Source organism: Lates calcarifer, linkage group LG21, assembly GCF_001640805.2.
Source record: "Lates calcarifer isolate ASB-BC8 linkage group LG21, TLL_Latcal_v3, whole genome shotgun sequence".
Lineage (NCBI taxonomy): Eukaryota > Metazoa > Chordata > Actinopteri > Centropomidae > Lates > Lates calcarifer.
This window is the reverse complement of record NC_066853.1, coordinates 19,697,224-19,713,106: the sequence shown is the minus strand read 5'-3', so window position 1 is coordinate 19,713,106 and position 15,883 is coordinate 19,697,224. Positions and strand designations below refer to the sequence as shown.

The 15,883-nt window shown below is 38.9% G+C and overlaps 1 protein-coding gene across 1 annotated transcript in view; it reads left to right on the top strand.

The window, feature by feature from the left end:
- cntn5 (contactin 5) overlaps nucleotides 1-15,403 on the top strand; it is a 93,433-nt gene extending 78,030 nt beyond the window's left edge. The window contains exons 15-25 of the mRNA XM_018665597.2: nucleotides 17-204; nucleotides 1,968-2,088; nucleotides 3,723-3,881; nucleotides 5,784-5,933; nucleotides 6,638-6,708; nucleotides 12,333-12,567; nucleotides 12,663-12,772; nucleotides 12,925-13,111; nucleotides 13,282-13,394; nucleotides 13,824-13,992; nucleotides 14,480-15,403. Coding sequence (XP_018521113.1) covers nucleotides 17-204; nucleotides 1,968-2,088; nucleotides 3,723-3,881; nucleotides 5,784-5,933; nucleotides 6,638-6,708; nucleotides 12,333-12,567; nucleotides 12,663-12,772; nucleotides 12,925-13,111; nucleotides 13,282-13,394; nucleotides 13,824-13,992; nucleotides 14,480-14,583 — 1,607 coding nt within the window. The 3' untranslated portion in view covers nucleotides 14,584-15,403. The remainder of the gene's footprint in view (nucleotides 1-16; nucleotides 205-1,967; nucleotides 2,089-3,722; nucleotides 3,882-5,783; nucleotides 5,934-6,637; nucleotides 6,709-12,332; nucleotides 12,568-12,662; nucleotides 12,773-12,924; nucleotides 13,112-13,281; nucleotides 13,395-13,823; nucleotides 13,993-14,479) is intronic.
- Nucleotides 15,404-15,883: the final 480 nt, after the last annotated feature.

Genomic DNA, 15,883 nt, shown 5'->3' with positions numbered 1-15,883 from the left:
AGCTTTGTGCTTCCAGAGGCCATGCGTGTGGAGCTTAGCCCGATCAGAGTGGAGGTGACTGTGGGGGAGAGCGTGGTGCTGAGCTGCAAGGCAACACATGACACATCGCTGGATGTGGCTTTCCAGTGGTTCTTCAACCAGAAACCGATAAACTTCCAGCAGGATGGCGGCCACTTTGAATACATCCAAACAGTAAGAGCAAGAGTAAGAGCAAAAGTAAGACTAAGAGAAAATTTATCATACTGGTTATGATCCTGTCTATCTATCTACCTATCTGTAGATCACTATGTATATATATATATATATATATAATTGTAACTCTGTGTCTGTATAATTGTTCATCTGTTAAGTGTTTAACTGTTTAACTGTTAAGTGTTTTTTTCAATTTGTTTTTAATTGACTTCTTGTGGATCAATCCATCAAAGTCAAAATTATTTTTCTCGTTTCCATTTGCATCAATGTAATTATTTTATACTACTTGTTGAGGCAAATGCTTGCTATAGATGAAAAAAGAATCAGTTCCACTAAAAGTCAGACAACCTCAGGTATCATCAAAGACGTGCATTGAATCACAGAGTCATATACTGTATATCAAAGTCTAGTCTAATTGTTTAGAATTGCACCTGTGAAAGTATATCTTTGTGAAAATGAAAACAATAGAGACTGAGTCATACTGGCTTTGAAGGGTAATAAGGGTTTAAACAGGGTCATCAATGATTTAGAGTGAAAAGTAGGAAAGAAAATCATGGAGAAGACAAATACTAAATATAAAACTTAAATCATGGTGAATACCTCTGTTTTGTTAATGTATATTGCGGATGTCTCCATTTGACTTACATCATTTAGAAAAGGTCAAAGGATGCAGGGTTGAGGACCAGCTGGAAGAGATGTCATATAAATTCTCCCAACAAAAATAAAATATACACAGGCTAGGAGGCATTTAACCTTTGCCTCCTTTCAGTATCAAGGTTGCATTTTTAACCTTGCTATTTCACCTTCACCTTTTAACTTTTGTTTTTTTTTTTCTTTTTACAGTACCCTTTGTAACCTCTGTGTTCTGCTTGTTCCTTATTACCAGTTGTAATTTTGCTCTTTGGTGTACAAGGACCTTATGTTCAGCAATATATACACTGTCAATTCTGCAGTTTGTATATTGATTAAGATATATCACACTAGTTGGTTTATATGAGTTGTCTGTGGTAAACCGTTAATGAGAATGAACCACATAATCTGTCAGAGAAGAAAAAGTCATATAAATCATATATATATTTATATATAGTTATATATAGTTATATATAACTATATATATATAAATATATAACTAGTTATATATATTTATATATAGTTATATATATTTTAGACTGAATTGAAATGGTTTACTCTTTTTCAGTGTATCTAATTTTAGATGACAAACCTAAGAAGTGAACTCAACTTAAATATAACAGTGTTTATTTTTATATTCTAACAACTTAGATTTCCCATACTCCATAATACCAAAAAATTCATTAGTGATTAAACCATAAAATGAGGTTAAAAACAAATTTGTAAGAGGGCAGGGAGTCTTGTTTATGTCACTATTCCTTTATCAACAGTGGATGTTAAAATCACATCTGTCCTGATGTGTCCTCTGCTACTACCCATGCTCTGGAGAGAAAGTATTTGCAGTGACAATCCTTTACAGGCACAACAGATTCCTGGCTGATGCATGGTTTGTAATTTTAATCAGGTTTCGTGCTAAACAGCTGCCTGTAGACCTTGAATTATTCCCAGTCTTGCCTTAGGCATTTCTCATTTCAACAGACAGAAAATACAGGTAGCTGAAGAATGTAGCAGCAAGTAAGCACCTGAATTAAATAAGAATCTCTCAAGCCACACAAGCCGCTACAAGATGTAGGAATCACACTTTTCTGTGTCAAGCACATTTACTGTGTACTCTTCTTAATACCTAACTTTTTTACCAATTGCAGCAGTCTTCAACAGTGGATCTGATGATTAGGAGCATTTTGTTGAAGCACGCTGGGAAGTATGGGTGTCGAGCCCAGACCAGTGCTGACACTGTATTTGCAGAGTCTGAACTGCTTGTGCGAGGTGAGCTTGTTACCTGTCAGTGCACCAGTGCAATGCAATGTCTTGTACATTCTTTACTAGAAGTAGCAACTCACTGTCCCTCTTGAATTCAACCACTACCCTCAAACAGAACATTTTTTCTCATACTGAATTATTATTGGAAATGTATTCCAGGACACTGTGAGAAAGAGCAACTAGTTTTGGGACTTTAAAATTTGTGAACCTATCCTTTAAGCCAGTTTTATGATACAGTGGAATAATGTTAATGTTTTCTGTGAATCTACGAAATTAGCCACAAATTTATTTCCAGTGCAGCATGTCTGAGAAGTTGGTTAATTAGACATTAGGTGGAGACAATCGCACCATGCCTATTTTCACGTTATTGTCCCCTTTTGATCATCTTGACTAATATTTTATGGTCACTATGAAAGTGGCTGGACAGACGGTTTGTCTGCATGAACAAGTTTAATATGAGCTGTTAAACAGATTGGCTGAAATGTGTAGTGATCAGATTCTGTGGCAGCTTTTGAATGTTTCTGATAATGTAACATAATAATTATTGTCCAAGCAGCTTGTGGTCTGTTTTTGACTGTCTTATGATGACACAGTTATACATGTTTTGAGGCTGTGATGCAGATTTAGTGTTTGAGACTTAATCCGTGGCTCATAGCCTGGGGAGGGTTTCTTGTGAGGAGGCAAGAAATTATATTTTAAGACCAGTTATCCACCTAAACACCGGGCAGGCAGGTAGGTAAGGTTAGAAGGTATTTACAGAAATTCTATTACCAAGCGAATTGCGATTTTAAAAAGTTCACAAAAGAATATTTGTTTTGCCATATTATGTTTTACATTTACATCAGAAAAGATATTTCAACCATATCACCCATCTCTACTATAGTATTTGATTAATGTAATGAATGTCATTTAACATTAAGCTTTAATAGAGGGGAGGGTATGCAATGTTAAGCTCACTAAAAGGAGGGCGCTGTTCCTATAGTGACACAAAATGCATCATAATGTCCTGGAATGCAAATGCACCTTTCAGCGTAACCTTCTAATGGGCACTTTTTGGGGACACAGTAGATTGGCTTTCATTGAGCATACCAGCTGCCAGCTTTTCATTTACAGCTGTTCCCCCCCGAGTCCTTAGACGTTTGCTGCACTTGCAGATTACATTTACTTCTGAAGACTGAGGTAAACATATGTTCAGCTGTATTGAAACAGAGGAAGGTCTACCACACAGTCATGCTCAGCAGAACTGGCGAACTGCCTCCGAAGCCCCAAAAAAGAAAGCTTCAATATCCCTTAATCAGCATGAAATCCTTGGCAGCAGATCTGTGTCAGCCCGAATCCTGGTTCAGTTTAGGATGTCATGTTCTTGTCTGTTGTTTGTTTGTGCAAAGATTACAACAGGGAATCGATGTTGTCACCATATGCAGACAGCTGCACGTCCCTCTTAATGCTCACATGGTTTTATTATTCAGTGTATCTAATAAAAACTATGCATGATGAAGACATGACAATATGGACCACTTTAGAACTGATTAAAACAGCAGCAGAGATTTTTTTTCTCTTCTGTGTTGACATTTCTGAAGCCTTGGTGGCTCAACCATTCAAACCTTTAATTTAATCTGTGTCTCCTAACCTTTTCTCAGGTCCTCCTGGACCCCCTGGAGTGGTGATCGTGGAGGAGATCACAGATACCACAGCCACCCTTTCCTGGACTCGTGGCCTAGACAACCACAGCCCTATCAGCACCTATAATTTACAGGCCCGCAGCCCCTTTTCATTAGGCTGGCAAACTGTCAAAACAGGTAATCAATAAGGAGCAAATTGCAGTCCCTAGATCTAGGAGGTTAATGTGGAGCCATATAAAGGCCTTAATCTTGCCCAAAGTCATGCACAGAGATGGTGAATCAGCCCAACCAGAGCAAGGTTACTATTTTCAGGAGACATAATTAAAAACTCTCTTTGCAATTTACTTTTATAAGCACACAATCAGACATTTAAATCTCATCCAGAGAGTAATGGATCAAGCATCTTACACTTGGCTCTTGACAAAACTCTAACTAAAGTACATTATCAGATGCCTGTTTTAGAAGTTGAAATGCAGTTCTGCAGCTTTCATTTAATGTTTGAATTTGGCTGTTGTTCAAAGGAGCTTAACAAAAAGTAATTTGAGCCTATATCAAATGTCATTGGTTTGAATTTTATATCAGCAGTTAGTGGGAAATTAACCTTTTGAGCTTGAATTATAACACTTATCCATGTCCATTTAGTATAAATGCACTTTCACTGCTTTAAAATAAATTAGCTTCTTTTTCTGTACCTTGACAGAAAAAACATCAATTACTACCACTTAGCATTAAAGGATGAAGGCTTGCTGAGCATTGTGTGTAATTCATCTTAATATGCCATGCGGTAATATTAGCAGAGTTGAAGGTATGATAATGATTCATCCCCACAGATGTAAAAAAATCATACTTTGTATACTCTCCTCTCACATCGTGTCTGTTCAACCACATTAAATTCGATAAAGCACAATTAGGACTCTGTGATGTATTGTCAGTGTTGAACTTGTTAAGATTAGCATAAAGGGGATTGGGCTTTTAGCTGCTGCTCCTCGCAAACAGAGTTATCAGTTCATGTTTGAAGAGCAGCTTGCTTGACAGAGTGGTCTCATTGTGAGCTGCTTTAGATGATAAGAATGTAAGCTCCACTCCTTTATTGAATGTCGCTTTAGTTAGTATAGAGAGACCTCTGGTTCATTTGTGACATGGATATGCTTTCAGTCAATGTTTGTTTGTTGTTGCAGAGTCAATATTGACAAAGCATGATTATGGCAGCCCTGAAGAAACTAGATTAGCTGTGTTACCTGCTTGTAATTCTGTTCAAAATACATTCATAAACCTGATTTTTTATTTCAGTCTCAGAGTGTGATTTATAATTACATAGCTCTCTGAGTCCTCTGTAGATACTCTGAAAGTTGATTGAAATAATAATATAATAATTCAAATGTGCTCTAAAGCTGCTAATAAGTTGGTGTTCAGGCATCAAAGCATCACATATCAGGTTTCGTGAAGACAGTGTATCGTCACCACCTGGTGTAAAAATATGCCAAATCCTAGTGGATCTGGAGGGAAGGTGTAACACTGTGTAGTCCATAAGAATGAAGACGATGTTACTTTTTTGCATTTTTGGCTCCGTACTCTAGCACGTTGGATTTGAAATTAAACAGGTTGATGTGTCAACTCTCAGTTTTTAAACCTTTGTCTAAACAGTGTAAGAATTATCCCCCAATTTCAGGGAACAGAAAGTTAACACAATCTTGAAGTCATCGTATAAATTTGCCATATTTAATCATATATAATCATTTGTAATTGACTTCTGTAATTGACTGTAAATGTCTTCCCATAGACCACGACCCACAGATATCAGCTTGATACTTTGTATCTTCCCAGGTGATGCTCTACCAGGCCTGAGCTGCAGCTATAGCTACTTCTTGCTTGTTTCAGTGTGGTCTTTAGCAGCCAAACACCAACTCAGTTTTTGACTGAGGTCAGATGACTGCCATGGTGTTCAGCCATGAAAAAAAAACTCATACCCTTGGTGTGGCACTTAGTGTCTTATGTTCTGTACACAAAGTAAAGTGCAGTAGGTGTAATGTGGTGCTTGTCCTGAATAAATAAATACATAAGCAACACTCTTGTGTGCAGACCCAGACCCAGTGACAGGGGACATGGAGTCAGCCATTGCTGTGGAGCTCAACCCCTGGGTGGAATATGAATTTAGGGTGGTGGCTAGCAATGCAATTGGGACTGGAGATCCCAGTGCACCTTCAAGAGGAGTAAGGACCAAAGAAGCAGGTAAATTCTCTAAGCCATCAATCCTGGAAATACAGTGCATTCAAGTCACATTTGACAGACATCAGTAATCACCCAGAGTCCAGGAACTTATTATATAATATACTGAGTGCACATTCCAGATGATTTATTGTGCCCCCACACGCCACTTCATGACCATGTTATATTCCCATTGTTATATACTCAATTTTAATTGGGCAAGAAGTTGAAAATAAGCTGCTTACATGAATTTCAACAAGTTTAGTGTTTCTGCTAAAGCAGCCAGTCCTTTAATGCCCTGAGGCAAAGACACAGCAGAATACACTATTTATGGCGAGCAAAAATTCACTGAGACAGTCTGGATCAAGTGTGCCGCTTCACTAACTGCTCATTTCTCATCTATAAAATGTAATAATTACGAAGGTCAGTGGTTCATTTGGAAGTGGCGTATTTAATCTGTCCTATCTCCTCAGCATAATTAGCAGACTAATTACTGTATCTACATGCAGTTGTGTTAATCCATCCTTGACGTTCCAATCCATGATCCAAATGCCAACAATAGGGTGCAAAAATCAAAACACAGCACTGGAACCTACTGTCACTTTCAGTTTGATCGACAGGTATTTTAATAGAGGCTCAAACACAATAACCAGTGTTGTGTGTTGTGTCTGATGCTGTTTAAGGTTTGAGTCAGTGATGCAGTGTTAACCTTTTTCTTTTTCACACAGTCCCATCAGTGGCACCAGCAAACGTCAGTGGAGGAAATGGCCGCAGGCATGAACTGGTCATCTCATGGGAGGTAGGTCCTCTGCCAAACTCTCTCTGTAACACAAGCATGACAACACATGTGCAAAAACACAAATGTCATAGTAGGTCTGGTGTTTCACTGAAACAAACTCAGATTTTTGTTGAATAAATAAGAGTTAATGAAAGCTTTTATTTAGTCTACTCTCACTTAAAAATAATCTTTGCAGCTTCCTGTTATATCAAGGAATATCAACAACATAACATTCAAAGTGTAGGAATGTTTTCAAAACTCCTCAGAAATGATATAACAATGATGTATAAGTACATGCTGGATGAGAAAGGCCTTGAGGTAATTGAAATTCAAGATACTTACACTGTAGAACATTCTCTTGCTGCCAAATATAATTGTTATTCAGATTTTTTCTGAGGTTTCCTGTGCAGTTTGAAGATTTTGAATGTGAAACTTAACTATCTATACCGTAATTGCGAAATTGCAAAAGCTGATGTAATTTCAGTCAGTAGACTGGACTTAACATTTTGCACTGGTACAGGTGCTTGTTTAGGATAAAAACCTGTCTTGAATGTCATCATGAAAGGGACTCCATAAGCTTCATCAGAGAAATGATTTGTTAATTTGAAAGATTGGTTTGTTTTCCATTGAAGTGCATGGCTGTGTTGTATCATGTAAACAGGACCACGTCAAAAACAGTCTTTGTGACTTTTGTACCCTCTTTCAAATAACTCATAAGAAGTAGAGATAATAATTGTAATCACCAAAGCAAGTCAGTATTATCTTGATAATAAATATAATCCCAAATAACACAGTAAACAACAAAATGAATAAACATGCTGATTTTTCATAATGTGAATTATGAGTTAACTTAAATGAAATTAACATTGTAAGCCAGTGTTTCTCAACCTTTCCTGCTGGTCACCCTCAGAAACAAAGCAGTGCCTGCAGTACTAAAAACACCAGGCATAAAAGCACAGAATGATTATTATTTTTAGGATATTTACATGATTAAATATGGGAATAAACCTATGGCTGTAAATATTCGTAGTTTAACTTGAAAAGTATTACTCACCAAGATTTAAAATGTGATAATAAATTTGTATGTAAGGGAAATTTATCATCACCCACTCGCTGCTCAGAACATTTCTGAGCCCGCAGGTTGAGAATCAGTGTTATAATGCAAGAGGGAAAACAAGCCCACTGAAACAAGGTTCACTTTAAACATCTGTACTGAAACTACAGCTTTGGCATTGTTCCCTCGGGAATGTAACTGTCACTAAGTAATAAATCCTGCATGTGAATGTGACTTAATAATCATGTAGAGGTTGCTGCTGCATGTGGCATTCATTAAAAACAGTCACTTTTTCGTTGCCTGGGAATACATGTCAGATATTATTAAGGGGGATAAAGCATGGTTGATGGATGACGCTAGTCCTCATGGTTCCTAAGCTTGAAGGAAACGGTCTAATAGTTTTAAGATATACAGATGATTGCATTAGTTTACAGTCAGTTGCATTCTCTTTAGGTAAGATATGATGAGTAACTGCAGTTCAACTCAGTGTGTTCTGGGGACCTGCGTTTGCTTACCCTCCTATTCCCAGAACCATCAAAGTGGGATCTAATTAAAACATAGAGAAAAGTTTCAGCAGCTGAAGTGAGAAAATGATGAGACAAGTCTGGAGATGTCCTTAAGGGGAAAGACAGATGTATTAAGGGATTTGCTGGAGTATTTAAAGAACAGAATTGAGCATAGGAGGTTGATATCATCTGAGCTCAGCTTCTACTCTTTAGATTTTTTTTTATTTAGTTATTTATTTTCCTCCCTTTTCTTAACACCTAGTGAGGAATAGGTCTCTCTGAGGGAAAATCATATGGTGCACAAGAGGTGATTCAGTGTGAGTAAGAGTGGATGGTTTATTTTCTGGCAGAAATGTTCTTGCATTGATTGTAACTTTGTAACAAAGTGTTTAATTAGCAATATATATTATTGTATTTAGCACAGTGTAGTGTTTGAGATACAAGCTTCAGTCTAATTAAAGTAGTTGCTATATGCTGTCATTGAGGTTGACTTCAGTCAGCAATCCCTTGCAACGCTTAAGGTATTGCTGAATGATTGATCTATGTCTGAAAAGCATGTCTGCTTTTCCTTGATCAGGAGGTACAATGTCCAGCTAAAAAACAGGAGATCTCACACTCAGTTGTTAGATATTTTAACATCACTACTGTAAAAGTCCTTTTCAGCAGACAAACTAGTCAGCAAGACAGCTGTAGAGACAAAGGTGAAATAACCCAGGTGCGGATGCACTGAACTCCTGGGAAACCACGACCCCTATGATAGAGAAAGCAGAGAGAGATGCACATTATATCCAGTGGGAAAACACAGAGGTGGGGTTATGGTTTGCACAGCTATCTGTACTTTAGGAGAGAGGGTTTGTGAGTTGTGAGAGGGCTCAGGTGAGCACCCATCATTAGGGCAAAGTGACCTTTTTCCATTTCTGAGGGGAGACATGGTAGACCCAGCTGCTGCAATATTCTACATGATTTTCTCTGACTTGCTTTCACTGAATTTAAAACTTTTCATTGGAGGATTTGAGCAGGGTGTGCTGGTTTCAGCTGTTCCAAGAAGGAACAAACCAGATGAGACAGAGCTTCAGTTCACTGGGACAGAATGGTTTTCTGCAAGACCAGAGGTTGAAGTGGTTATTGTAAGAGGAAGCACCTGTATGAGATAATAAAAATTTAACTGCATTGGTCCCTGGGGGAATTAAGTCATAGCAACAGCAAAGAATACAATATGATCATCTTTATAACAAATAGAGCCTGATCAAATCAATAGAGCACATGTGTTATCATTATTTCAAGACAAAACTCATGTATACTTGAAAAAGTTCTTGATATGATGACCATTGACAGATTTATAGATTATGTCTGGAAACATTTTACACTCATTTTCTGGGACATGTGCTGGGTGTCTATCATTGTCTCTCTCTGTTGTCAGATTTATAGAGCATATGTGTGAGTTCTGTTTGTTGTGAAGAGTTTCATTACAAGCAGGGCAAAACCCCCTGCTTTATCATTAACAACAGCACAGCACAGCTCATTGTATTTTAAACAGGTTCACACTTTATTGTGTTGGAAATTTGTTGAACCATCCCAGGTCTTAGAGTTTAAGGGCACAGCTTGGTCAGAATTGCAAAATTTGCTGACAAAGCTCAAAGACGGTCAGCTGAACCATGTATTACACAGAGCTGCATCAGCCGCACTAGTGATTAAGATGTAGTGAATTTCAAATTTGGTCCCACCAGAGAGGCACAATGATGATTAACCTTGACTTTCAGAGTCTTTCCCAATAAATCCACAGATGTTTATGAATATCTGTTTGTAATCTCATTCTTGACAATGGTTGTGGAAAATGTAATAAATCTCACCCAAAGTAAAGAGGATATTAGTGTGAACCATTTCCAAGTGGACAGCTTGGCTCTGAGCCAGGTTCAGGGCACAGCATGTACAGAATTACTATGAGCAAAGCTGAGAATTTGCAATTGAGATCAGTTGAAGGATATATTAACTGGGGAACAGTGAACAGATGTGGAAGCAACTGACAGTTATTCTTGTAGTTATTAAGTATGGGAGCCCAACTGCCACTGGGAAGATAACCTTCATATGAGGAGAAGTGCACCTCGGTGGCACATTATGGGGGATAATGTCCATTCCAGATGGGATGGTGTTTGGATGGTAGACCATTTTCTATTTATAACTCAAGAGTGTCGTAAGCTTGGCTAGTATAACACAATGATGACCTCCTTATAAATAAATACAGGACCCCATGTTGGGAGAACAATCAAGGGATACTTACACAACACAGTGACTGGTGCTTCGTTAGATATAAAACCTTAATAAGGAGGCCTTTCAAAGCATGCATAAATTTGAGTAATTAAAAATCTGATTCTTAGTGAAACTATTTCTTTCCCAGAATTATTTAAGACTCTCTTGATAAGATTTTTTTTTTTTTTTTAAACTGTATATCTGCAGTTTTACTACCACAAACCTCTATGATTGGAACAATTTATCTCTTCAACAAATGCCTCAGCATAAAACTGAACATGAGTCTACCCAGTTGTTTTTATTCAGACATTTTGCAAGGTCAATTAAGTACAGGGTGTACTTGAAAAATTAAAGTACTTCTTCAAAATGATGCCTCTTCTCTGACAATTGTGGAGCACTAGAAGTAGTCACTCATCAATAGGTCTGTCAGTTTTCAAGAGTATCACAGGACAATACTGTGATGTTCCACTTAGATGCAGTGTCCTCCTTTTGGTACTTGGCATTTTAAGTCATTTTAGCGCTGGCCTATTTCCTCCCCTTTTTGCTAAATGCTTTTGGAAATAAATCAGGACTCTGTCAGTGATCAATGGAGATGGATATTAAAGGAGACGGAGCAGGAATGTTAGCCCTTTTTGGCAGTCGAGGCATGTGAGCGCATGGCAGTTCTGCCTCTCCAATCATCTGTGGAGAGTTGTCAGAGCCTGGACGGCCATGGTGGGCAGGGTTATTAAGCAGGATGAATGACTAAACAGTCTCTGCAGCTTCATTCAGCCGTCTCATTAGAGTCGACGGTGAGAGACTGCTTTTTCTCAGGGAGCCATTGGGAGGGCCATTAGTGATGCCCCCACAGTCACCGTCACTGAGCCCAGCAGGCCCCACAATTTCATCCATAAGACTTACCTCAGTTATATCAGCCCTCTCACACTGTGTCCACACTTGTCTGCAACTATCTCAATTCCCAAATCCGCAAGTGTTTCTAGACTTAACTAGCTAATTTGTTCACGCTGTTTTTAAAAGACTTCTATTCCTTGGCATGTCTTTAAAGGCATTGCCAGCTCTGATAATAACTTTGATGGAAGCTAATTCATTTTCCCTGATCATCCCTGTAATTAGGCAGTCATAGCGATTGGTCGTTATTGAATGAAATGTGAACTACATCTCCATCCACCACCATTGCCTCTGTAGACTAGATGGCTAATTTGGGTGATGCCTTCAGGGGACAATATTCCTTTGAAGCCTATGCAAATAAGCACATTACAGCATGAGCAGCAGACTTGTTGCCAAAAACAGGTGTACAGGTGTTTGTCATTTATTACATTTAGCCAAAGATTTAATCCCTGAAGCTCATATTTTAATTAAATTCTAGTTCACTTAATAAATTGGCATTTGATTTGATTAAGTACGGAGCAGCTGTGGAAGACAGCTCCCAGTTTTACCACTTCAGGAAAACTATAGATAAGCACTGGAGCTGTGGCACAAAACCTGCATCCCAAAAATCCCCCTGTCAGACATGGAAAGACAAATAGCTACATAATGGGTACAACTGAGAGATACGGTTTGTTTTCATTACTGAAGACTGGCTGCATCTTTATTAACACTGGCAGATAGTTACAGGAAGTGGGTAGGAAATTGCAAGTTTACAGGACTACCATAGAGGAAAAAGTTAAGGTTGGGTGTTTTTCAAAGCCACGCTTGCACCGGAGAAGCTCTTCAAATGAGAAAATGTAGAAATAATGCACCTTCAGTTACAGAGCTTAAATGCTGATAAGCCAGGTTTGTACTTAATTTCAGTGAAAGGCACGCTTGGGTTATTGTTTCTTTTTCTCTGATATTTTCAGCCTGTATCTGAGGAGTTCCAAAATGGTGAGGGCTTTGGGTACATTGTTGCATTTCGTGCCAACGGAACCCGAGGCTGGAAGGAGAAGATGGTGACTTCAGCTGATTCTACAACATACAAATACAGAGACGAGACCTTCCCTCCCCTTACCCCATTTGAAGTTAAGGTCGGAGTATACAACAATAAGGGAGATGGGCCGTTCAGCAAAGTTGTCATCATCCACTCTGCTGAGGGGGGTGAGTTAATAATTGTGGTTACATGGAGTTAAAAAGAACAGAAAGAAACAGTTGTTGGTATTTTGTGATTGTCACCATTGTGACCTGTTTAACAGAGCCGAGGGAAGCACCACCTGACGTGAAAGCTCACAGCATTTCATCATCAGAAATTAGGGTCACTTGGAAACCGCCAATCCCTGGCCCCGGAAGACCGAGGGGATATGAGGTTTTTATGAATGTTTTGCCTGTGGTTGTGTGTGTGTTTGTGTGCACAGTTGTTCGTTTACATACAGTGTGTGACATTTTGCATAAGCATGCATACCTTTGTGCGGGAGCTTTTGTCTGAGAACAGTTTCATTTTTTCATCTCTGTTTAAAGGTCAGCTACTGGAAAGACACAGAGCAGGAAGAGTCAGGAAAAAAACAAAGAACTGTGAAAAACGAAACATCCATGGTCTTGACAGGACTAGAAGGCAACAGTCTGTATCTCATCACAGTAAAAGGCTTCAACAGTATTGGCCAGGGTCCTCCTAGTCCTGCTGTCACAGCCAAGACCAGAAAAGCCCGTGAGTACAGCACTGACACTAATCATGTAATGCTATATATGGAACAGAGGCTACCTGTTAAGTTTGCTCTAAATCCCCTTGTAAAAAGTGCAGTAATTGACCTAGTTGGTTGAAACTCTGTTTAAAAGTCTGTTTGAATTTGCACTGGGGGTTTTGCATTCTCTTCTTAGCTCCCGCTCAACCTCCAGCCAACCTCATGTGGATTCAAGAGGGCAACAACGTGTCTTTAAACTGGGACCCAGTGAAGGCAAAAGACAATGAATCTGATGTCATCGGGTACATGGTAATGATCCATTCCTTAATGCTTAATCAGTTTCATAAGACAACAAAAATATTAATGCAAAAAAAAGAGTTGTGAAGTGGGAAGAACGCTAGTTCCATTAGTATTTTTACCACTGTAATTTCCCATTTAATATTATCCCATAATTGTTGTTGTTGATAAAAAATAGAATCACCAGAGTCTCCTGGATAAATTAACGTCCAATTAGCGTTTATTTATTTTTAGGCCAATGAGAGGTGATAATCAGAGCTATAGCACTTCTGGTCATTGCAATTGGAAACCAAACATCACAAAGACTCTGGGCACCAGATAGCTCCTTCCATTTCACTTTTCTATTTCTTTTTAGGGAAAAAAAAGGAAACTGAAGCAAATTATAATAAGAACTATACTTACAGTGTAAACCTAAAGTGGCTATGTGCATATGTCCTGCAGGTATTACTCAAACAGGAGGGCAGAGGCCACAACCAGGTGACGAGAACCATAAACCCTTCCACCATGCTATCACTGCCAGAGGGAGGCACCTATATCATTGAGGTGCGTGCCCTCAGCGAAGGGGGAGAGGGAGCAGTCAGCTCCCAAGTTCGAGTTGTCACCTCCTCCGGTAAGCGCAAAGCTAGTTAGTTGCCTTCCTTTCTAGCCGCACACTTCGTCACATGACCTCTGAAATACAATCTCCATGCACAGGCTGTTTTCTCTTTGTAGCAATCTTATGTTCTTCCCCTAATTGAGTCACCACAGCTGTTGTACGAGCCAAGTTTTCCTTGGCTAATACTGTTTTAATTACTTTGCCCACACAAACCTTCCCTCTCTTGCACAGCCAATTAACTTCTAAGCAATGGGACGAAGTGAAAGTTTGCAGTCCTGTGAGCAACATGACCATCCAGCTTTTCAGGGCAATGGATTGCTGTTTTCCTCCTCATCTCCATTTTCCCTCCTTTTTTTCTTCCTTTAGGAAAAAAGACAATTTATTCATAGCAAACTCCCTTAGAGCAATTAATTTAAAGTATCAATGGAGTTTATTAAACGCATTTTGTTTAGCATCTTTGTTTTCATCAATACTGACTGTCCTGCACCCTCCCTTCTCTTAGGTGTTCGAGCAAAAAGCAACCAGTGCTCAGTGCACTGCCTGCCACAGAGCCTAACATGGACTGCACTGCTCCTGGTTCTTCTGGTGCCTTCAGCTTCCTGGTGAGGCCACTGTGCCATCTTCATTTTGATGGAGGGAGCCACCAGTCTTCCGCTCCCTTATTTCCTCTGACTGCCTGCTTGCTTTGGCCTTAGCCATCCCAAAAGGCCTGAGGCCTGCCGAAGGGGGTTGAGTCTGCCAGTTAACATACAGCTCTTCAGAGTTCACCCTTTTCAGTTCCCTGTTTCTTTTGAGGCCATGGACGTTTGATTTGCACTGTTCATTCCAACATCACGGTAGTGTTGTTGTACTGTAGTGTACATTGTGTGGAAAGATTTGTTTAATCATTTACTTTAACATCATGTGTTCCTCTTATTGACTGGCATCTAACCACTTCCAGACGGCTCCTACAGCTCTGGGGCTCTACAGAGCGTGAACAATTCCTTGAAAGCTGCTGTGGTAGTAATACAGGGATCAGCCGGCCTGTTTCTTTTCATTACTTATCTGCATCAATTTACCCCTTGGCTGCCTAACAAGCAATGCAGCAGAAGCTCAGTAGAGATAAGTGCATTGTTTTCTTATTCACACATTGAGAAGAAAAAATGTTTTTTATGGAACCAAGAATCTTACTATTTCCAGACTTGCTTTTTGTACATTGTGTTACCTTTAGAGAAAAAAAACACAGTGGTGTGTGTCAGCTATGTAAAACTCTCTGTTTTTTGGTAGCGATTAAGCTATGCTTGGTGATACAGTTTGTGGACTGTTGGATGTATGAAAGTAGGAAACAGGTACTTACCTGTAGTGCCCAAACACATCAATAGACAAAGACAACTCTGTACGGACTCTTGGTGTCAGTACAAATAAATGTGATGTATATTTTTTAAAACACTGGTGTTTGTAATTTCTAACTTTTAGAAAATATTTCCTACAGCACACTACAAATGATTATTTTCATTATTGATCAGTCTGCTGATTGATTTCTTGCTTTATCTGACTTGTGATCCAGGATCCAAAGATATTCAATGTATAATTAAATAAAACAAAAAGAAAAAAAACATAAAATTCCCACATTTGAGAAGTTGGAGACAGAAAGTGTTAAGTGTTAACATATCACTTTCACCTTAACACTTGTCTGTAATTGTTAGAATGTACCTGGTCTATCAGACAGTTCTACACTTTGAGGGACCTTCCCATATTTTATGTAAAGTACGGGTTGATTGAATTCCACACACGAGGCATTACAGGCCACAAAACTTTGTGTGATAAAAGAACCACTGCAGAGCCAAATAGGGCAGCATCAAGAGTATCTCTCCTCCCTCTCAGGCTCCTCTCTTGCCTTGTCTGCAGTAAAAGCTTATCTCTTACT